At 38.0% G+C, this 24,502-nt stretch overlaps 1 protein-coding gene across 9 annotated transcripts in view; it reads left to right on the plus strand.

Moving 5' to 3' along the window:
- MIPOL1 (mirror-image polydactyly 1) overlaps nucleotides 1–24,502 on the plus strand; it is a 274,230-nt gene that overhangs the window by 72,596 nt on the left and 177,132 nt on the right. For 8 of the 9 annotated variants that reach the window (XM_032789975.2, XM_032789977.2, XM_075065527.1 and 5 more), the window contains 3 exons: nucleotides 2,865–2,997; nucleotides 5,397–5,502; nucleotides 24,179–24,308. In XM_032789975.2, coding sequence (XP_032645866.1) covers nucleotides 2,865–2,997; nucleotides 5,397–5,502; nucleotides 24,179–24,308 — 369 coding nt within the window. Of the gene's footprint in view, nucleotides 1–1,773; nucleotides 1,860–2,864; nucleotides 2,998–5,396; nucleotides 5,503–24,178; nucleotides 24,309–24,502 lie in introns of those variants that run through there. The other variant, XM_075065530.1, reaches the window with a different exon arrangement.

Below are 24,502 nucleotides of genomic sequence, written 5' to 3' on the forward strand. Positions count from 1 at the left end.
CTCAATATGGATGTCTCTGATAGAAAGTGGTGAACGGGCCCAAGAATCAACTGCAGTAGCCCTAGAATTCCATGCATGGTTCTCTCAGCACATTCCAGGGGGCAGCTGATCTCTCCATGGCTCTATGGATCCAAGATTTGTTTCTTTGTGTACTGGAGACAGGATCCATAGTTTCATCCTTGATCTATTCATGTTTATGCACAATAAACATTTCTGGGGTCTATATATATATATTAATCACTGGTTATCTTAATACAGATATTCTGTAAGGCCTTTAGTAGACTTATCTGTATTATTTTCAGTTCTTTGTCTTGACCTGTTTTGAGTCCTGTGATAATCTGTATTGCATTTTCATTATGATTAGAATGTAAAATACACCTTCATGTAATCATGTGTGTATGTACTTATGAGAAACTCTGATTTATTTACTAGAGGTTAAATTTTCAAATGCACCCTCATGACTTTGTAGCCTGAATCCTATTTTCAAAAGTGACTTATGCAATCAGAAGCCATTGACTTAGGAAGTCTCATTGAAAGTCAATGGGACTGTAGTGTCTAAGTAAATTTTTGAAAATGGGATTTTGGCTCCAAAGACACTTAGGCACATTTGAAAATATTTTGCTAGGTCTTCAGCTGTCTAGGGGTACGTCTACACTGCACGATTATTTCGAATTAGCTTAAACCGATATTACAAAACAGATCTAATAAAATCGGTTTAGCGCGTCCACAGTGGGATCCCGAAATCGATTGTTTGCGTCCATGGTCCAAAAGCCTACCATCCGATATTCAGGAGCGTGCACTGTGGGTCAGCTGTTCCTCAGCTATCACATATTCCCCACTTCCGTGTTGAGAGCACAGCTGCCTAGGGGCACCGAAATACACATGCCCCGCGTGGTGCTTGCGGTAGCACCTCATCCCCTCCCTTGTGAACGCAGAGACCCCTTGGCGCCTTTTTCTCGCGGAGTGCATTGACACAACAGCCAATACGCACGCAAATCTTTTCCCTGTTTTTTTCACGTGGTGGGGTTTTGGGGGGAACAACATACACTGAGGCAGCTGTTCCCTGAACCAGCCACACTCGTGGTTTGAAACCTACAGACATTGGGAGCTCAACCTAGAATGCAAATAATTTTCAAGACTGCTGTGGACTGTGGGAAGCCTGGTCTCGCCATCCCCCTCCCTCCCTTTCATGAGTGTCCATTTGACGTCCTCTGGCTTCCCGTTACGCTGTCACACAATGCGCTGTGTATCCTTGGAGTGTTTTATTCAACCGCTTGGCATTTCCGTGTCGTAAACGGAGCTGGATACAACAGATTTGTCTCCCCATACAAGCGATCAGACCTAGTATCCCGTACGGTCCCTATGCTGGAGCCTTTTTCGATTTCAAACTGCATCGCCAGCCGTGCGTGATCAGAGCTCCACGCTGGCAACAGGAAATGTATATTCAAAAGTTCGCGGGCTTTCTGTTTACCTGCCCGCTGAATCCGAGTTCAGATTGCTGTCCGCAAGCGGTCAGTGCTGCACTCTGGGATAAGCACGGGCCCGGAGGCCAATAACGTCGATTTCCGTCCACAAATGAAATCCCTCAATCAACGAGTTATCACTACGAATTTAGCGCAACTTCCTCGTGCGCTTGGGAGGAGTTCCGAAATTGATTTAAGGAGCCGTTTAACTCGATATTAATGAAGACGTCGTGTGAACGGATACAGCGTTAAATCGGTATATCGGCCATTAAACAGATTTAAAGTCGCAGTGTAGACCTGGCCTAGGAAAGATCACCCTTGGTTTTCTCTTTATTTTTGGGACATGTATTTGAAGATAGCAAACACAAGAAAAGTTGCAGAGTTGGTATGTCAAAGGTAGTGGGTTATATTGTATAAAACTTAAGTTTTCTGTGCCTGTTACTTATAATCCAAGAATTTCTCCCTTAATCCATGAACATGTCTACATCGGTTCTGCATTAGAGCTACTAACATCTGAGTTATCTGTAAATAACAGGTGACAGAGTAAAAGGAATTTTTAAAATCTTACTTTGAGTTGGGTCCTAGGAAGGTAAACTACAAGACAATATTTTGTAGACATTAGTATACTGTTAATGAAGCCTGAATTTTGGTCTGATTGGTATAGCAAGAATGCCCAATTCAGTTTTTAACCAGGAAAGGATTTCACTCCTTGTTATCAGCTCCCTACCATAGCTAGTATCAGACCTTAGTAGCAAAATAGCTACTACAAAGTTTCAGCAGTAAATTTCACCACATTGTATTCCAAAAATTAACCTTTTCAACTCTAGCTTATCTCTCTTCTTTCCACCACTAAATAAATGCTCTTGGAATTGGGTGGTATAAAGTGAGGACATTCTGTGGTCTGATATAATATTTAGAATAATATAAAATCATTTTCTAGAATTCCATAAAGATGTTTTCCTTTGTCTCATATCTTTTGAATAATTACATTTCTTTTCGTTGAGTGGCCCATTCTCTTGAAATATATATTTTAGCCTGAGCGTAAATTTGATCCCCCAATATTTTCCTTACTTTATCACTCCAGATTAAGCTTATCTTTTTTGATATTTACTTCCTTTAATCGTTTCCAATTTATAGACTTCATAGCTTATTTAGCTTAGTTTATTTTATATACTAGCATTTTAATACATTTATTATTTCAAATGCTGCTGCTCTTGTAGGTTTAGAAGATGAGAAGTAGGCATTGTCCAGCTCTGTGGCTAATTTATAAATCCTAAATCTGTGACAGTTAACTATCAGATTTTGTGAACTTCAGGTGCAGGTAGTGGATGTCTTGTTGAATGAGAGAATCTCTGTTCTATTGATTGATGAATTTTTTAATCTTTTTTTTTTAAATCATAGTATTACAGAAAAACACAGTAGAATGCTCTCTGACTTTATGGCTTCTTGGAAGGAGACTGGAGACCTAGATAAAGAAACGAATATCGCATTCCTTTTGAAAGAATTGGATGCTGTAAGGGCAAAGAATAAAAAGGTATAATAGAGATATTCAGATTACAGTACTTGCTGTTTCATTGTTGCCCATTAAACCTTCATTTTAACCTTTGCTAATATAGTTTTACTAATTATTTTATTTTATTGCATTAATAATCAACAGATCTCTTGTCATTTCTACTCTTAGAATTTACATAATGAATGTTTCCAAGGAAGTGAATAATCTTTTATTCTTTGAGCTTTTTAATCAGTGACATCAACTCATATATCATAGATATAAGTTCAAAATAAGCATTTCACTATAGGGCCATTCATTAACATTTTTCTGGTTTCAGTCAGACTTGTGGAGACTGGGGAATTTAGAAACATATAAGGCTAATCTGAAACCTATTGAAATTAATGGGAAGACTCCCATGGTCTTCTATGAGCTTTGGATCAGGACCCACACTGGGCTAGTTTCATGTCAGTCATTCAGATTAATGAGTGGGAAATCCAGTACAGATCACAGAATTTTGCAAACGAGTGATTAAGTAGGCACAGTACAAAAGCAAGAATAATGTGTCACAAAATGTGCTTTGTCCATTTATTTTTACAATATCTATTTAGCTTTAATAATTTGATATTTCATAGCAAACTAGTAGTAAAGGTATCATATAATATTTTTCAGAAGTAATGATATTTAGTAACATGAAATCTCACAATAGTGCACTCCTATTAAAACTTTTCTGAGAAGAGGGGAGAGGCCAATATTTTAAAAGCAGAATGCATATAATTAGACATAGCAAATTGTTTCAGGCCCCAATCCTACTCATTTTGGTTGTCCTTTTGAAAACAAATACAGAAATGTTTGCAGATTTGACAGCTTAGTAAGTTCCACTGTATTTATTTTCCCTTTTTATTAGCATTTCCCTGTTGTCATTTAATTAATTAATTTCTGCATTGCAGCTGATTGACTGAACTTTATTTATTTAGCAGCAGTGCCACTTCAGGTCTGTTACTGTACCTGGCCTCTAACAGCAACTCTATTTGTTTAATGCTGACCACATTTTTCCATCCCAAGCTTTAATTATCTACTCTCTCACATTCCCTCTCCTATTTGTTTAATTCCACCTTTAATTAGACTAATATCAAAATAACGATTGCAATCTCTACATATGTTTTTCCAAATTTCTCTCATTTTAGATAGAAAACATTTGAGATGTTCCCCCTATCCCCACATGTACTAAATTTTGAGGGAAACCCTAGAGATTGTATAAATTCTTAAGCATTGATCATTTTAATATAACTTCTGCATCCCTCTTTTTGTGTACTGTAATTTCCATTGGATTTTTCTCTCTGGAATTTGGAGGAGTTTGAGACTCTGAGAGTTCTTAGTTCCAAAGTTGTTCTATCTACCAAATGAGCCCCAATCCATGTTTTATTAGTGTTACTTTAAGTCCCTCAGCCTCCATCACCACCTTGTCTTGGGTTTTGTTCTGTTTTTTTTCATGTATTCTAGACTAGACTTCAGCCTTCTAATATAATGTCGATGGTGGAGAGTTTGAATGATGGTGCTTCCATGTTTTTATGAAAAGTTTGAAACCTACTTTCCAGAATGGCTTTCATTTAATCTGTTCTATTAAACAATGTATCCACATGGCTTTTCCCCCATTCTCAGACAGCTCAAGCATTTCATGATGCTGTTATTAACTATTTGGCATAAACAATGGCTAGAAGCTTATAAATAAGAGCAATAATTTGTAAACTGGAGTTCTTGTTGTATGTATATAGTCCATCTGATAGGCAGGCCGTAATGTCTTTTGGTTGTTTTAATGTAAGATTTGGGGTAATTTCTGTCATTGGTTACACGCTGCAGAGATTTCTGTTGTCAGTGGGAGTCACATGTGCATAACCAAAATGCAGAGTCTGACGTTTCTACGGGTAAATTTTTTTACAGTTGAATGACAGCCACACTTAACTGTTTCTCAAGTAGATTCAGTTAATTCCCAAATATAAGAAGGCCTCAGTATGGGGAGAAAGAGTCAAAATTCTGGCTTGAAAAGAATACAGAAAAGAATGCATTGCACCTACAAACTTACCAAAAACTTTCCATTTATCTGAACTAAAGTATCACCATTGCTATGAAAGGGCTGTGAGCTGAAAGAATATTCCAGGGAATAAGATGCATCATTCATCCCACACTGCTTCTGAATTTCTGTTACAGCTAGTAGTTTCTGAGATGGAGTATCCCAAATAAAAACCGTGCCATACAGAGTAGATGAAAACAAGGGAGTTGAAAACAGATGGTATTTTCTCTTTTAGTGTTGTGTTGCTTAATATTTGTTTTCTTTGGGAGGAGAGGAATCATTCTATAAGAGGGAAATTTATATTTTGCTGAAGATTAATGGACAAGGGTATATTTGTCAGATAAGAATCGTATTGTCCGTTTTTTTAATTCAGCTTCAGGATAAGCTGTCTGAAAAAGACAAGGAGCTGAAGACAATAAAGCTGGACTTAGAACTGCAAGAGAGAGCTACAGAAGCTAAGATTGCGGAAAAGACTGCAGGTACAGTAGAAAAGCATTTAACAGATGGCCCTATGGATCATACAGTACCCACGGTTGCTATATGACGTGGCCTAGTGACTGTTAGCTATGTTTGCTAAAGGAGGGAAGGTTTGATTTTTTTTTTTTTTTATGTGTGGCTGTTTAGAGTTGCTTAGAAAATAGGTGGCTTTAACATCCTGGTACTGGTATTAGTGAGAGCTTTACCTGTATTCATACTGATTTGGGCATTAAATGCATTGTTAACACCATGTCAATCCAATCACAAAAAGGTTGTTTGTTTTGTTGGAAGGTCCTGAACAAACAAGAAGAAATAATGATTACCAGTGCCTCTACCTTTCAACCAGCAGTTCAAATACCACTTATTGTTTTAGCTTGTTCAGAGCAATACTACCCCACCTGCCCCCCCTTTGTATGGAGATAGTCACAGATTCACCTCAACTGGAGACCTGCACTTTACTTGAAAAATCTGTTCTTCTGGTAGTTAATGAATTTTCTTCTCATAACATTGATGATGGTATGTCCCCAGAGGATGAGATTTATAAAATATTTCCAAAGTGAAAGGATTTTAAAGTTTACAGTTGAAAGTGACTACTTTAAAATAAATTTTAAGAACAGTAAAGATGTGCATATATTTAACCATTGCTCTCTGGGTAGGTATATAAAAAAAGCAGTTACTTTAAGTTGCAAAAAGTTATATTTTAAGTAAAATATTTTTACATTTGACAAGTGATTTTTTTATGTAGGCTGCTGTGTGTTATATGGAGCCAGTACACTGTGAGGCTATAATATTATAGAGAGATGATGTTTCATACCTTAAAGAAAGATGACAATGTTCTTTTGAGATCTTTCTCCATGTGATTTAAACAGTTAATTGCACCAGAATTTTATAAAATGCTTCACACAATTTATTCTTGGCCATATTTTATTAGGTTTAAGTTAGGTGCAAGGTATAAAATATGTGTCTAATGACCTGTCCCCAAGAAATTGGTACTGAAAGGGGGATTAATCATCGCCAGAAAAATAGTAGAAAAGAATATGAGTAACTCTCCAGCTGAAAAATCAGATGGTTGACTATCTGTTTAATGTCAGGCTCCTAAGAATACAATATTCTTTGTGTGTGTATCGCAGATGGAAGAGGAGGTTTATGGGGGTGAGGAGCTAGATAGTGTGAAACAAAATAAGAGAAATTCTGGATATTATTAAACTCTGCTAGTTTCTTTTTTTGAATGAACCCTCTTGTGTATATTCAGAAGAAACATAAATCTTCTGTATATGTCATGATAACATCTTTTATTTGCATTAAATTCCAAGTTATCTGTTTGTTTTCTGGATGTTTGCATAGGGTCTTAACTATGTGTATATAATACAGAAATATTCTATTTAAAGTAAATCTTCATTGCTCATTAAAGCCTATAGGAAAAAAGCCCCTGTAGATATAAAATACATAGTCAAAATCCTAATCAGTTTCCTGTAAGGATAGGAAGAAACAACTGTTGGCAATCAGTTCCCACCTTCAGTTTTTAATTTTCTGTTTACTTTAGTAAATGTATTAATGATATTCTCTCCATAAGGATATGACATGATATGATATGGACATAGCAGTAAATCATGCAGACCTGTGAATGTGAATCAAAGCTTTGAAGTTTTAAGAACATTAGGGTAACTTTTAATAAATTTTCCCCCTCTCATCTTTTCTCTGTTTCTGCATCTCCTGGTTCTGGAAGAGCAGAAGTCTCCAATTGTTGGGAGACTGGGTGTCGTTTTATTTCTAGCCTGACTGGAAGGAGAAAGTCTCCAATATCTTTCGAGTGTTTACGTCCTTATTGGGTTTACCAGTCTAAACGTTTCAGGTAACTCCAAACTTTGGAGTGCTTATCTAAGTTATCTGAACCAAACTGGACTTGTGGAGGTTTGCTAATCTGTCTAATAAAAACGTCAGGGACAGACCTACTTTATCATTAAAGAGTTTACTAATGAAGATTTAGCGTATTGAGACAAATGATTTTTTTCATTTTAAGTTTGTTGAGAAAAGGGGAACATATGGTGTTATGATTTCATGTAACTAGTTAATGTTTAATTGCTACTGTATATAACACATGGAGAATGAAGCTTATAAATATGGGTGTTTGCATTCTTTCTATTGCTTAGTACTGACTTTGTGATAAGAAAATTACTCCAGAAAAGTACATTATAAAAAGCATCAGATGAAGACATAATAAAAACATTTACCATCTTCTTTGGGAGGGATTACAATTCACTTTTTAAACATGAACCTTCCAATTTATATAAGGCCTTGCTGAGTTAAAACCTGTGTGAGAAAGGCAGAAAAAAATACCTTATACCTTAGTTCCTCCTGTGCTGCTGACATATCGGTCAGTCCAGTTTCTGCATTGATTATGGTTACTAGTTGTGGTACTTCTTCCCAGGTGATGGCAATGTATTCAGTATTCTCTGTCACTTCTTCTGCCAGTTCTTCCTTTGCCTTCCTTGCTTTCTCTTTCCTCTTTCGGGTATGCAATTCAGTTTTTGCTTAGCACATTTCCGATCTGCCATATGGTGTTCACGTCCCAACCAGCTGAGCCTTCTTTCTTTTCTAACATGTCCTGCTCTGTCATCAGCTGATCCTTTAAAATCCTGGAAAGGTTACTAAATGCAATCTGGAATCAGATCTATGTTTCTTTGTCCTTGAACTTTTCTCTTGCTAGAACACTGTTTGTCTATCTTCATGATCTTTGAGTTTAAGTTGTAATGTGGACACTAAAATATAATAATCTGAGCCAGCATCTGCTTCTCTACTGACTCTGAAATCCCTCAAAGAATATAGCCCATTTTTGATACACACATGTGGTCTGTCTGGTGGATAGTTGCATCGTCTCGTGATCTCTGTGTGACCTTGTGAATCCTCTTGTCCTCCTATCTTTAGAGTGTTTGTGCCACTGAAAATCGAGAGTTATTCATCATTATCAGTTTTGATGCCTTCCGCTTCTCTGCCTGTGACTACTTCCCAGCCAGTAGAGTAGTTACCAATTTGTGCACTGAAGTCGCCTATCATCAGCTTGATTTTGTGGATAGGCACATCGTCCAGTTCTTGCTGCATCTGCTTATAGAATGTATCTATTTCACTGTGGCACTGTGCGGCTCCCGGAAGTAGCGGTATATCCCCCATCCGGCTCCTATGCAGGAACTGTAGCCAATGAGAGCTGTAGGGGCAGCGCCTGCAGATGGGGCAGCACGCAGAGCTGCCTGGCCGCACCTCTGCTTAGGAGACATGCTGCTGCTTCTGGGAGCTGCTTGAGGTAAGTGCAACCCGGAGCCTGCACCCCTGAGCCCCTCTGGTGCCCCAATCCCCAGCCCCAGCCCAGAGCCCCCTCCCACACTCCAAAACCCTTGGTCCTAGCCTGGAGCACCCTCCTGCACTTCAAACCCCTCATCCCAGCCCCACCCCAGAGCCCGCACCTCCAGCTGGAGCCCTCACCCCCACACACACACCCTAACCCCCTGCCCCAGCCTGGAGCCCCCTCCTGCACCCTGAACTCCTCATTTCTGGCCCCACCCCAGAACCTGCACCCCCAGACAGAGCCCTCACCCTCTCCTCTACCCCAATGCCAATTTCGTGAGCATTCATGGCCCACCATACAATTTGCATACCCAGATATGGCCCTTGGGCCAAAAAGTTTGCCCACCTCTGGTTTAAGAGAACTGTTTCTGTTACAATAATCCTTTACCTGAGTGGGTTGTAAACCCAACTGCAGAAGCCTCCTTTCTTATCCACACTTGGGATTGGGACTAGCACTGTTTCTAAAGAGAGAGCTCATTTTTAAATGGAAATTGCCATAGAGTTCAGCAGCAAATAACCCAAAGCTTGTCACTATATACTTTTCATTTCTAGAGCTTCTAAAGAGGAAGAACAGAAATATCTGGGGAGTTGATGGGAGAATAACAAAAGATTAAATAAAAAAGAGTGAGGAAAGAAACACAAGGTGTGTGTTTGTAGTCACAGATATAAGGAATAACATACAGTCAAATATAGTCTTTATCATTCCTTTTTACAGCCCAGACAGTGAGTTTCAGCCTCTGTCTTGGGTTTCCATCTCTGCCCCAAGTAGCTGGGACTGGGAATAGGGAAGAATGTTGTTGTTGTTGCAGTTCTTTGACCACTAGAGGCTGTTATTCCTGCTGCTGCTGCTTGCCATAGGCTGGCGCGTGCTCTCTCTCTCTTCTAATTCTTTACTACTCCCCCTGCCTAATTCTCTCTCATCTAAGCCATCATCTGTGGAGGTATTGTGAACTTAATTATCCCTGTGGAGGAGGGAGTAAGTGAAGAAGCATCAGGTGGAGGCAGAGGAAGAGAGAGCCATATAGGGATTGAGAGTAGCATGATGGAGAGGGAAACAGGGAACTCTGTGGGAGAGAAGGTTGTGGGAGAGGAAGGAGGAAATCTCACAGGAGGGACTGTGAAGAGGAAGGAGAAACCTCTCAAAGGGGACAGAGGAAGGGATGGACACCAAAGGTGGAAAAGAAGAAAGGAAACTTGCCCCCCCCCCAGGGGTGGGAGAAGGGGGGACCACACCAAAAAAGGTAAAGGGAGAGTGGAAAGTAAGGGTGGAGACACTGCAAAGAAGAGATGGGGAGACAGAAGGTGAATATCCCTTCAAAGGTGTGAGAGGAGGGAATGGATCTGAGTCTGAACGAGGATGATAGCCCACTAGACCTTCCCCAAGAAGAAACAAATAGATATATAGGGAGCAAACAGTGTCTGCTAGCAGGAAGGAGCAGTTGTGTGTAAGGGAGAGTTGCAGGGTCTAGTTGAAGGGTTTGTAAAATCTTCCTAAAGCACCAGACCTTTGAGGGTTGCTCCTTCACTGGTTTTGTGCTCTAGGTATTTTTGCTATATAGAAAATAGAGTCTTGCAGGCTCTTTATTTTAGTAGGGCTCTGTCACTGCCACAAAGTGTTACTTAGTGACACAATGTCACGCTGCAATATAAGGGGTTGAAGTATGCAGAATGAGACTGATGACCAAGAATGGCACCAGTGATCTCTTCTCAAGTCTCTCTGATCTGAGCTTCAGGCTCATTGCATTTCACAGTTGCTCAATACACTCTCATGGCCAATACAGTCTCTCTCAAGCACAAAAATACCTTTTCTCTCACAGTAGATTAGCCTCCCCACTTGGATATGGGAGATGAGACATGGAACGATGACCCTGAAGAGGAGAAAATTTCTTCAGGGTGAGGAGAGGTGGAAAAGTCATATCTCTGAACTCGTACTTTCCAAAAGGGACAATCCAACCATGCTGATTAAACAAGTGATCAGCATACTGATTCTAAAAAATTACTTTGGCTATTTTGACCAGCCGTAAGAAGGCTTCCAGGTTATCTGCTCTATCCAGTGCATTTTGGACAAGGAATAGTCTGTTCCTACATTCCATTAGATCATGTAAATAATTTTGCCTCCCTCTCAAAGAAATAGACCAACACATTTCTTGGGTGCCACTTTGGCGTTCCTGTTATCTAGGTTGGCAAAGGAGGAGGATGTAGACTGGGAACTTTTTACTTAGTAACCTAGTTTCTCCAAGTCCTGACTATGCAACCTGAAACATCGCAACCTGTATTTGTTGTGTTGGTAGGGTTGGAATTTGTTTTTCTGAAATGTGAATTAATGAAATATCATGGTAGGTCAACAAAGCAGGGTTACGCAGCTTTACTGAGGGAGTGACATCGCAATCATTTTGCTTGTAGAAGGACTTGTATGTCACCCCAAACAATGGCTATAAGGAAGGACACGGAGAAATATGATAAACAGTTAGGAAATTACCACTAGCCTTTGATTTGTGTTTTAATACGTCATCAAAACCTTGTAATATAACTACAGTGTTGATGCACAATTTTAGATTTTGTGAAGACAAACTTCTTTTGAAAATGTTGGTTTATTGGGTTTTTTTTGGAAAGTTACTGATAAAGGAATTAACTACTGGTGGATGTGTGAGGCATGGCTGGTTGTGTTGTTACTTTCTGTTCTGGTTTTAGCTATTTACTTGGACACGTTGCCTCACTTGGTTAACATTAGCAGGCAGCATTCCCAGCCTGCTCTACAAACTCATAAAGTCTAAAGTCACCCCGTTTATGGAGCTCAGCTCTATAAACAAACAAAACAAGATACAATTAAAGAGCTGATGAAACCTTGGTTGCTGCGAAGGTTCCTCCATCATCATCTTAGAAGACCCTCTATCTCTGAGAGCCACTCCCCCTCTCTTATATCTACATACAGTAACTAGACATATGCCGCAGTGAATCAGCCAAACCCACTTATCTCTTTTCCAGCTGTATTAGCACTGGTTAATGTGGTGAAGTGTTTCAGGTAAACACCACCAGCCCATTAGAGTTAATGGTTGAAATCTTGGCCTAATTGAAGTCAATGGCAAAACTCCTAGAACACTCCTAACCAAAAGAAGGCTGAGGGGAGATATGATTGCCCTCTATAAATATATCAGAGGAATAAATACCAGAGAAGGAGCGGAATTATTTAAGCTCAGTACCAATGAGGACACAAGAACAAATGGATATAAATTGGCCATTGGGAAGTTTAGACTTGAAATTAGACAAAGGTTTCTAACCATCAGAGGAGTGAAGTTCTGGAACAGCTTTCCAAGGGGAGCAGTGGGGGCAAAAGACATATCTGGCTTCAAGACTAAGCTTGATAAGTTTATGGAGGGGATGGTATGATGGGATAGCCTAATTTTGGCAATTAATTTGTCTTTGACTACTAGTGGTAAATGTTCCCAATGGCATGTGATGAGATGTTAGTTGGGGTGGGATCTGAGTTACTACAGAGAATTCTTTCCTGGGTGTCTGGCTGGTGAGTCTTGCCCACATGCTCAGGGTTTAGCTTATTGCCATATTTGGGGTTGGGAAGGAATTTTCCTCCAGGGCAGACTGGCAGAGGCCCTGGGGTTTTTCACCTTCTTCTGCAGCGTGAGGCATAGGTCACTTGCTGGAGGATTCTCTGCACCTTGAAGTCTTTAAACCACGATTTGAGGACTTCAGTAGCTCAGACATAGGTTAGAGGTTTGATACAAGAGTGGATGGGTGAGATTCTTTGGCCTACGTTGTGCAGGAGGTCAGACTAGACAGTCATAATGGTCCCTTCTGACCTTAAAGTCTGTGATTGTATAATTCTATTGATTTCAGTGGGCTCAGGATTTCACCCACTATATTTCATTTAGGTATGTTGCCGCTGGAAAAAAATTGCTCTATATACCTTTTAAATGACAATTGCACTAGAATTGCTATTAATTGACAAAATTTACAGTAATGTAATTCTCTTTTTTGGTTAGTTTTTATTAGTGGAAAATCTGTTCCCTTCCCCTCCCCCTCACCATCCACAATCCAAACTAAAGACAGGTCTACACTACCACTTAAGTCAAACTAATTACGTTGCCCAGGGTGTGAAAAAGATACCCCCTGAGCGACAGAAGTTACAGCAACATAAGCACTATCCGCACCAGCCCTATGTCAGCGGGAGATGCTCTTCTGCCAGTATAGCTTCCGCCTCTCATGGAGGTGGAGTAATTATGCCAAAGGGAGAGTGCACTCCTGTCGGCATAGAGCGTCCGCACCAGACGCCCTACAGCAGCTGCGCCAATGTAGCGCTTCTAGTGTAGACCTGCCCTCAGTTACCATCATGAATTCAGAAATTGTGAAACAGCAGCAGAAAATAATTTGTACCAATCTTGGGGGAGAGAATGTTGGTGGTGAAAGGAGAGGTACAGAAGTGTAGTAAAGAGATCCATATCCAGTGTACTGGCTGGGACAGAAAACTAATGTTAGGCTGGGATTTTCAAAGAAGCCTTTGAAAGTCGCAACCTTGGTCATTACTTGGATTGTGCTTATGAGTTTAAAAAAATGCATTCAGAATCTGATACAAAAATAAAATAGCTTGGCAAATATTTCATGCTTACATCAAGTTTTTGACTGTAGCAGTGTTCTTAAAATAGGAGACTCACACTGTGAAGGTAAAATTTTTCACAGCTCTAGAGCCCTGTAAGTTGTGAGACAATTGCTTTGAGATCCCTGAAGTTGAAGCGGGATATTATTTTGTTATTAAAAATCCAGTAGATAATTAAGGAACATTTGTTTTTGTGTTTACATATGAATGTATTGGAAAAAGAGTGGTTGGTGAATTTTGCTATATGAATGTTTAAAATATTATAGAAAAGTCACCCGGTTACATTGCTATGTTTTATGCAAATTGTGAACTGTTTTGGAGGTTCTTCCTATCTTTCTCTGTTTTTAAAAATAAAAAAGGAAAAGACCCACCTTTTTCTCAATCTATTATCGCCTGTTTGTGTTCTATATCCCTTACAGTTATACCTGTTTTGCAGCTTTATATGTTTGTCTGTCTCTCTGTTTCAAAAAAACCCGCAGTAGTTATGGAGCTATAATACAGTAAAACTTTTTTTCTTTTAGTCTGTTCAAGTACTTAATATTGTGTATTAATGTTTGTGCAGTTCTTTGGAATACTCAGATGTGGTATAGAGAATGAACATAATGAAGTGGAGAGCATTATTTAAAATGTCCTAAATTTACTTGAAAAAATTATAATTACTGAATAAATGTGCAACAGTTCAAACAGAAAAATTGAAGAAAATAAATCATCCAATAGGATGCAAGGCTGAAGTTAAAGTTTAATTTAACATTACTTATTTCCTCTTGCTTAAGTGGTCTTTTCACTAATTAAGTGCCAGTGAGGGTTATTTCTAGCACTGAGAAAAGTATATTCCATTTCTTTAAAAGTTTGCTTTAGAGTCCCCTTTTTAGATGTTAGTTATTTTTCTTTCTTGCATGTCATCCATTAAAGATTAGCTGAGGAAGGTTGGAGCATGGAGAGATTATGAATGACAGAACAACTCCTGTGGAATAATAATCAGTTTTTGGTATTTAATGCTGTTTGACTTTTGCAGACACATTTCTTATTAACCTTTGGTACAAAGAGAAATCCAGGTTCCTGATAATTCATGGAGAAGATGAATTCAAGATCCTCTTCCAATTAAACTGAAATAAGACCAATATTGGGCTTTAGCCAAAAGAACTCACTGGTTCCCAACCCTTATGTTTATAAACCTAAATACGTATGACATTCTACATTTTTAAAAAGTATATAATGCATATACTTTCACTAATTATTCAGCTCTCTGTGTGAAATTATTCACTGTGTATACAGTATATATAATTATTTCTTGGCTTTCTTGTCATTAATGTTGCATTATCCAAACCCACCTTCTAAATGTTTTATCAAAATGTGTCTTTATAAATAGTAAAATCTTTAAAAAGACAATAGTGTTCGAGTTATGAGGATGGGAAAGTACACTGAGCTGTTGAAAGAACAGACAATGTAGATTTTTCCTTGCAACTCTGATGAAGAGCCATTGGCAACATAATGAATGTTTCACTTTAAAGTTTACTTTGAAATGATCAGAAATATCAATAGTCCAAAAACAATATAGAGGTCTAAAATATAGAATTTGATTGAATGGAACAAGTTCAGTATTTTAGTTATTAAGCCATATACAGTTTTGCTTTTTTGTAAAAATAAATCCATCATTTATTTCAGATAAGGCCAGTTAGTGAGTTTTTGCTCCATGATGCCAAGTAAACCATAAATATTGAACTGTTTTTCCTTTATATACGAAAGAACAGATTTCAGTTCATCTTCTTTTTAAGGAATAGCATGGACTAAACTCACTATAGTTGTTGAAGTATAACACACAAACATGACCATAATGTGCTTACATTTGTATATGTACCCATGTTGCTTACCAATCCTTTTTCCATTAAAATAATTAAGTAAAGCTATTCAGGAATCAACGGTTATTCACAGAAAAAGACTGAACAAGATTGCTGTGCAGTTTTTGAAAAGTCAGCTGTGTGGAATTCAGTATGTTGAAAGCAGAGGGGTTAAAGTTGTACAAGGATTAGCTTTCACAAGAGCCAGGTTAGGCAAGTCCTGTGGAGAGTCGGTATCTAAACCCACAAAAATACTTTTTTCTTTTTTCGCTGGATTGGATCTGAGTACACAGTGAAACCACGGTACAGAGTCACATTTGATAACTGCCAACTAAACCGTTTTCGCCTTTTAGTTAAATCAGTGTGTTTACAGCATTGGAAATTTAGGAGCAGATGAATACAACAAACTAAATACATATAGCAAACACAAAGCAATATAAGTGTCAGTGCTTCTATCTGTGTTTGTACAGATTGCTTTATCTACAGAGTGACATTTATATGTAAATAGCTTATAGTCGGTAACTCTTAATATAGACCAGTCAAAAATGTTTTGCAATTTTTGCTCATCAGCAATGTGCTTCTAACTATTAGTTATATGACAAAATTTAAAATAAATTAATGGTAATTTTCAAAATTGCAATGAAGAACCTGGTCAGGGGTCCATTTCATAGCAGAATATTACACATCATTTAAAAAAAAAAAAAAAGCAAGACATGGGAGTTTTGCCATTGAGTTCAATGAGAGTAGAACAGGGCCTTTAGGTTCAGAACATGTCCAGGGATTATCAGCATTTTGCAATGTGTGTGAGGAGGCAGATTAATAGTAGATTTTAATGACATTCACAGTAATGGAATTACTCTGTTTCAGTTTGACTATTATAAGTTCAATTTCTAAAATAAGAACTGTGTGTTAATGACTAGACCCAAACTTGAAAAAAATCTGTCAATTTATTCTGATTTCTTAAAGAAATGAATAAAGAAAATATTTTTAATGGAAATTGAGTTTTGGCAAGTGTTTTTAAACAAATATCAATAGTACCGGCCTATCTAGAAATGGCATAGACAGGCTCCAAAGCCTTCTCTGCCCAGAAGGACAGGGCACCCCAATGCTGGAGGAGGCTGCAAAGGTGAAAAGGAAGGTGGTTCTTAGTGAACGTCTTCCCTGTTTTTTTCCTTTCTTTCCCCACGCTTGCCCTCCTTCCAAAAACAAGCAAACACAAAACCCCCAAAACCATTTACACCCATTCCACAGGATACATTTCAGCTGACAGCTCCCTCATAGAAACAACTTAGCAGAATAGAGACCCATTACAGGAATCTTACATTCAAAGTATGACTTTACCAAGTGTGGTTTCTTATATTTTACTTTCACTTTAATATATGTTCAGTGGGGAGAGGGAAATAGAAAATACATCATTTACTTTGTTTTTCCCACAAACTAAATCTTAACTCTCTATAGAGCTATATGAAGTATTAGTCAAATCATATAGTAAAAAAGACTTAGAAATATTTTATTTTCAGTTAGTTCTGGAAAATTTTAACCACGGAAACTCCGAGCATTTCTGCATAAAAATGTACCCTGGTACCCCCAGCATTGACCATAACATTAAAAATACATACTATGCATAACCATTACAAGTACTGTGATAATTCCAAAACCAACTCTAAAGAAAAGACGAGGTCATGCAGAGTTCAACAACCACTAATCTTGAATACTAAATCCAAAACCAAAAGAACACTCATATCATCCACCAATATATTATTAACAGCAAGTTGCTTTTGCCACTCTTATTCCATGAAAATGCCCAATAAACAATCAAACTAGAGTTAGTAACAAAATACTAACTAACAAATAAATCCTTGCAGTATTTCTTAGAGCTTTTGGCTTGTTTTCTGAGAGAGAGAGAGAGAGAGAGAGACACACACACACACATGCATAAGGCAAAATTTTATTACTTAGTTTATAAAACACCTTATAAAGTTCCAAAATATTAGTATATTTCGTAACAGGGAATTATTCTGAAAGTCAATCCTTACAGTGCTGTAATATTTATTATATCTTCTGAGATAGTACTGTGGATAGTGATCTCATCTTTTTGTTATAAGGTCTTGCCTTTATTCTGGCTTTTTCATTTTTTGATAGGAGTAATGTTAAGTGATTTCTGCTGAGGTAGATGTTTTAAATCCTAACAATTTCTTCTTTCTTGCCTTTCCTATTCAGCTTTTCTATTTACACAGATGACCTCTAGGAAATCAGCAAACAGTCTTCGTTCCTGGGAAACATACTCCCTCCCTTCCCCCAAAGTTCTGTTGTTTGGAGAATCATGAACTAATGTTTAAACTAGAATGATTTCTAACACGCTTTCTTGCTACTACTGTATTTTAAAGGTAGTTTAAAAAGTGTGGAAGACAGGTTTGCCAACAGAATCAGGTTTAACTAAGAAAATATGTACACTGCTTTGACTCAGTAAACTCATACTTGGTATGGTTCATCTTCTTCATATTTACTTTCACCCATATTAGAAAACAATTAGCTTACTAAACAAATTTGAGTATTTGGGGAAAAAATCTACTTTGAGTCTTTCTCATTTGACTAAGAATTACAGGATATTTGATAAGCTTGTTTAAAAATGGGCATATCCAAATATTATTGTAAACACCCAATGATTTGTTTTACCTGCAATGTAAGTATTTTACTTAGTTGGCTTACATAGTAGCTAATAATATTTGTTAATGTAATTTAACTGCTGTGAACCTTTACTGAACAAATATTGAAATTTATACTAGTCAAAGAAAGAGACTCTCTAATGACTTTTGTAAAAGCTTCCATTTAATAGTTAAGGAGAAAAGTTTATATGACATACCAGAAGCAATTAACAGCAGATTTTACATTTAATAAAAATAAAGAAGCATATGTATTTGCTTTATTCATTCCATCATAATTTGCATTAGAGCTGTGGGTGTTTAATGAGCAAATTCCAACTAAAATGCTATATTGATTTTCTAAGTGAACTTTGTAGTAGCTATCTACCTCACCAAAGCTGTCTGTTTACAGTTGTTTTCTTTACTAAAAACTAAAAATGTTTTAGAGTTGATGGGCTTACCATAATGATCATTTTTAAATAAAGAGCTCCAGTATAATAGGGTTTTTTTGGTTACAAAGGCAAAGATATCATTAAATTACTCCAGAGCAGATAAAATTTAGCTATTAAATGTAATGTATAAATATATTTCAAGTACACTTTTAGTAAGCATTGGATAACAGTCTGAGGTGGTTTTTTTTCAATATGTGAATTTTATCTAACATTGTAGAAATAACCTATATTAACTCTTGCATGTCCTGAGATATGCATGCTATTGCTAAAAAACAAGTGTTTGTTTTAACTTAATGCCTGAATATACGTACTCAGTTCATGTATCATATTTCGGGGGGGGGGGGCTGGGAATTGTATACAAAATTTTATTCTTGTTGATGAGTTCTCAAGATAAACAGGGGAAGGTTGGTTGTTACTTGGATGGCAGGCTTCCATGGAAAGCCCAAGAGGGTGGAATTGGTGATTGAGTAGCTGGTTCTCATTTCTTAAGAGTCAGGCACTGAATGAGTGTGCTAGCATGGAACTATGAGCTATTGTGCTGCTGGAGGTGCCATCTTTTGTAGTGGACATAAGAACCTGATTATGTTCATTCACAATCCCATGACACTTTTCATAAGCATAGATAGGACTGTGGATCCTGATGTTCCAACCTGGTTAATTGCATTCTTTCTATCAAAATACCTCCCATAGTGTTTTATTCGGACTCTCATGCTTCAGATCCTGTCTTAAATATAGCATAAAAATGTGGCACTGTTAAACAGATGTTCTGTTTCACTCCAGAGGTGGCTGTGTTTCAGTGGGTGATGATTTCTTCATAAAGTTTGTAAAGCATTTTGAGATCCTTCCAGTTGAAAGATGCTATATAGAAAAGTAAAGTTGTGGTATTGTTGATAGTCGTATTTTTCTGTAACAGAATGCTAAATTATATAATAATACTCTCTTTTTCCTGTTCACTCTTTTGGTCCTTATTTATAGAGCTGTTTTCAATAAAGGAAGGTGATAAGTATAAGCCACTTAGATATGTGTCAGTGCTCACTAATGACATAATGCTTCCCAGAATTCTCCAGTGGACACAGGTAGCATGGCCACCGCAACAGCATATGAGGGTTCAGTGTGCCTTGCCCCTGGAGTGGGTGTGGCCATGGCTTCTCCTGGCCATCCGTGGGGTGACTAGTGTCATTCAGTCCTAGTCCCCATAGGATCACAAGGACTGAGATTAGCTCAACTCTCCACTAGAGTTGTGGGGAGGGAAGGCATACCTTGTCCCCTGCTCCACACTCCTTACACATTCATGCAGGGGTAGCTCTAGGAAAAATCCTTTTTTGCTTATTTATCTTTAAATATGAGCTTGATACTGGGTGGAAGATAATCATATTTTTTTTTGCAGTTGAGTGTTTCTCTTCATTAGTAACTTTGAAGAATTAGCCTTATGCTCCAGTCCTACAGCTCTCCTGAACTCAGTAGGGCTCTGTGCAGCTGCAGGAGTCTGTCTTTTCCAAGTAGCTTGTAGGAGTGGGACTGTACTTCTGTACATGGCATATCAATAACTCTTTAAAATGTTGACTATTGCTGTAAAAATAAATTCCTCAGCCCATTTAGCTACCGTAAAAATTGCACCCTGTATGAAATGAAAGGATTTTTTGAAAGAAATATTGATATAATTTTAGAACTTTTTACATTTATGAATACTAAAAATGGTCAGATACTGTCAGAAATGAATGTACATGTTGAACATGAAAATATGTATGTAGAATCAGTAGATGATCTGGCCAGCAGAGGAATCTGGCAGATGGCAGATAAGGCTTCTACAACCAGCCAAGTGAGTTCCACAAGAACTCTGCTGATTTCAAGGATTTACCTTGTAACACATTTTTTTCTGGTTTCTCAGGGTGCCTGCTGCTAAGAGTCCATCTCTGTTTTGGCTCAGATAGGCTGGCCAGCGTTATACATGCTTTTTCTTTGACTTTCCAAATAGCTTTTCTTTTAATAAGAAAAGGTTACAATGTTGTATTACTTTAAAAAACCCACTTGTGACAGATTTGGAGCTACCCTATAATAATTTATTAATACTATATGTTGACGTAGTTATTGGGATGGTTACTGTATGAATATATTGGTTTAGTTTAATAGGGATCTGAAATGGTTCAAGATAAGCCACATCTACACAAACATTTGAGGATTGTTAAGAGACAATACCAGGACAGGAAAAGACCCAGGAATACTGGAGATGAAAAGAACTATGTCAGTTTAAAAGGGTCTCTCTCTCGGGGGAGGAGAGGAAAGAAGGGGAGAAAGTTCTTTGGAGGAACCTGACTGAACTACATGGACCCTGCTGGCAGGTCTGAAGAAGTTAGGCCTGCTAAGGTTACCATCATGGGATGGTAAGCCTTTAGGTAACATAGGTGTGCAGATTCTGTTTGTTATTTTAAAATCTTTTTTATCTAAATGCTTTGTTCCTCCAGTTAAAATAACCAGTACTTTGGTTTAAGAAGGCTATCTGGTCACTATATACCGCTCGTCACAAACCCCCAAAGGGAAGAACAGCAGATGGTGAAGCCAATCAGATTGCTGAGTTAGCACAGCTGATACACAGGATACTATGGGCCAGAGCCTGGGCTAAAAGCGGGAGAATTGTGGAATTCCGCTCCAGGATAAACAGACACATTATGGTACAGACAGATAATGCCATGTCAAATTAACCAACCTGTATATCCCAGATCTATCTGGGACATAGCAGTTTTGTTGCAGCTTACCCAGGCGCTGCTGAGACACAAAGGCTGTTATGTAGGCCTCGTCAGTTGGCACCATGATGCCATCACAAATTTCAGAAATCTTATGTCCCTTTGGGAACCTGATAGGTGTAAGGACACGGTGCATTATCTGTGCCATACAGCTGTCCAGATGTGAGAATCATTCTCTGCATGTGCTTGTAATTCTTTTGTCTCCAAATCACGTGTGTAGTTCTGGAGCTCAATGCTCCACCCATCCACCTAACTTTATCCCTTGCACAGTAGCAAGGATATTGTCTCACAAAGAGGCAGGTAGCTTCTGGTGTTGTGTCCCTCCCAAACTGTACATCTATCTGCAGCAGAAAAATTCTTTTCCTCTCGCCACCAAACAATATTCAGGTTGAAGATATTTAAATGAGTATTTGATGGATGCTCCAAATCTGGGCAGAATATTCTTGGACAATCGGGTGTGGTTTTTCTTATGACACAGAAATTATTTTCCTGCAAGAAACACAATATCTTCTGTGACTGAGCAGAGGGCTCCTCTTCAGTAGTGAACAAAAGGGTAGACCGTACCCCTAGAAGCAACTTGTGTAGCTGTCCCCATTCTCCTTCATCCAGCCTATTAGACTGGCCCTCCCGCCCTATCCTCAGAAGCACAAAAATCACATCTTTCTTCCTCCTTTCATGCACTTCCCAGTAATGCTTCTGGTTCTGCTACAGGAGTGACAAGTATTTCATACCCAGAATTCCTTTCTAGATGATCTCTCAGGATTCATTCTTCCACACCTTCCCCCAGTGAACTACGGCTCTCAGCTGCCAAAGCTGCTTGTGGAAGGGGTCAAGAAATCTGCAAGCTAAAGGGTATTCACTGTATAGACAACATTTTCATCCAAATGTTTTGATATTCTTGTGGTTAACCCTTCAAATAACTTCATTTATTTGAACAGTCCTAATGTCACAGTAGGCAGAACTGTAGAAAGCGTGGCATTTGTGATACTCTATCTAAGGTGACCAGGGTAGGAGTTTCCCCTATGTCAAGCCTCTGTGTTTTGGGCATTCTAGATAGTCCCTGTTCCAGTAATGCCAGGAAATGAATTGCTGCAGCACTTATAGTGACCAAAAGAGTCATTTTATGAAAATGGATATCAGCTTCTTCCCCTCGCATTCTTTGATTGGCTAACTGACCAAACCAACACCGCCCTCTTGGAAAAACTGACATTAATCTATGGAGACATAAGATCCAACTGTGAAGATGTTTGGTCTTTCATGAGAGTATTACAATTGAATCCAGGTAGATTAGGTGTCTGATGCTTCTCCCCTTTTTTAGTTTTGCAGTGGGAGGTTGTTAAGGAATTATTTATCTTGTAATACTCAGGAGTATTTATGTATGAATATTTCATGCTGTGATATTGTTAAATCCATAGTCTTGCTGTTTTCTTTGTCATTGTATTTGAATATATCTGTAAGTATATATTAAAACTTCTGAAAAATAACTAAAAAAATTACATTTCATCATGGGGTATTTTCTCAACAAAATTTAGTCATGAGCAACAGTTTGTTTTGGTATTTTTGACTACAGTGACATTTTATTGCTAGTTTGTCTTTGAATATTTTCTGTAAATATTTTTAATGTATTTATTTGGTGCCAATGATATACATACAGTAGTAAGCAAAAAATATATTATAAAATATAATTACAATTTTATATAGTGCCATTCCCATGAAGTATGGTAAAGAGCTTTATACTAAATTGGATAGAGCCACTTTAATGCAGACATAATAATAATGTACAAAGGTGAAGCAGGAAAAAAGAAACTAAAATAGAAAAAGCAGCAGAGTTGGCTCTAGGCTAAAATGAACAGGATCTATTTAAGGTGAGACTTGAAGAAAGGAAATGACTCATCCATGACTCAGAGAATGGGAGGGAATTCCAGATAGAGGGGGAAGTACAAATGCAATAGCCTTTGACTCAGCAGAATCTTGAGAATACTGGAAAACATGCCAGCATTTGGAGGCATCAGAGTTGGGTGCAGGAGAACTACGTGAATTAAAGATTAGTTCATTAGAGTAAAAGGGGCCCACGGAGAACTTTGAAATCCAGGGGAATAACTTTTGATTTGAATTTGGAGATTCAATTCCAGTGCCAATGGTAAAGGATATAGTCCTTCTTCTTGGAATAAAAGTAGTCTCACTGCAGCATCCTGAGTGCCTTGAAGTTGAGAATAGGGATTTAGGATAACTGCAAAGAGAGATCTGTAATATTAGAGAGGAGGAATGATGAAAGAATGTGAATAAAGATTTTAGCAGAAGCAGGGTTGAGGTAGGGATTCTGACAGTGTACCAGAGATGATGTTAGCTATGTTGACAAGGGAGATGTAGGAAGAAAAAGTAAGCCCAGTCTGAAGAATGACTTTAAGGTTTCTGTCCTTGGGAGCAAACTAACAGTAAATCTTAGTTTATTGGCACCTAATGCTCAAAGGTCCATGAATGCTTTAACAGATAATAGAATGATATATTAACAATAAAGTAAAGACTTGACAGAGAGAGAGGGATGCTGACCATGTTATCTTTGTAATACCCGAGAGGCACCATGCAAGAGCTAAATTGTGCACCACTTTGGGGCTGGTTAAAGTGTGGTGTTAAAGCAACTTCAGGAGATCCGTTCTCTTAATCTGATGTCTTGCTGTAAGAGAAGGGGTCTAGTTGTATCTGATATGAATGTGAGCATCAGGAATTAGCTTTGTATTCGGAGTCACTGCTTCACACAAGTGATTGTTTCCTTGTTCTGTGTTATGAGTTTAAAGGTCAGTCTTGAAACCTTGTCCCTTCCTTGTTCCTCTAGGTATGTTAACTAGCAATAGCACTTCGATATTCTCAAAACTGTAAAGCAAAATCTTGTTATGGTATCTTCACATTAGCAAATGTTTTGTATAGGAAGTACAGTCACGACCTGATCCAAAGGACATTGAAGTGAGTGGAAAGAACATTGATTTCAATAGGCATTAGATAGGGTCCCATGTGAGGATACAATTAAAGCTGTGCTAAACATGCTGGTCATTTTTGCAGCACTCGTGGAAGAAGTTTATACTGCTCAACGAGAACGTGATGAAGCTGTCATGGCTAGACTTAGGTTAGCCAATGAAGAGCGAGATGAAGCACTTCTTCGAGCCAAACATTTGGAGCAGTCTCTTAAAGAGTATGTATGTTTTTTCTGCTATGTGTAAAAAGATGGCTGTTTATTGGAAGCCAAGGGAAACCTGACAGAACTCAAAAGTGAATATGTGATAAATCTTAACATGAATTTCAATGTGATAGAATGTAAGAGGACAGCAGTAGTCTCAATAGTCCAACTATATATATGTAGGTTTTAAAAAAAAAAATGATCAAACG

Source organism: Chelonoidis abingdonii, chromosome 4 (assembly GCF_003597395.2).
Source record: "Chelonoidis abingdonii isolate Lonesome George chromosome 4, CheloAbing_2.0, whole genome shotgun sequence".
Classification (NCBI taxonomy): Eukaryota; Metazoa; Chordata; order Testudines; family Testudinidae; genus Chelonoidis; species Chelonoidis abingdonii.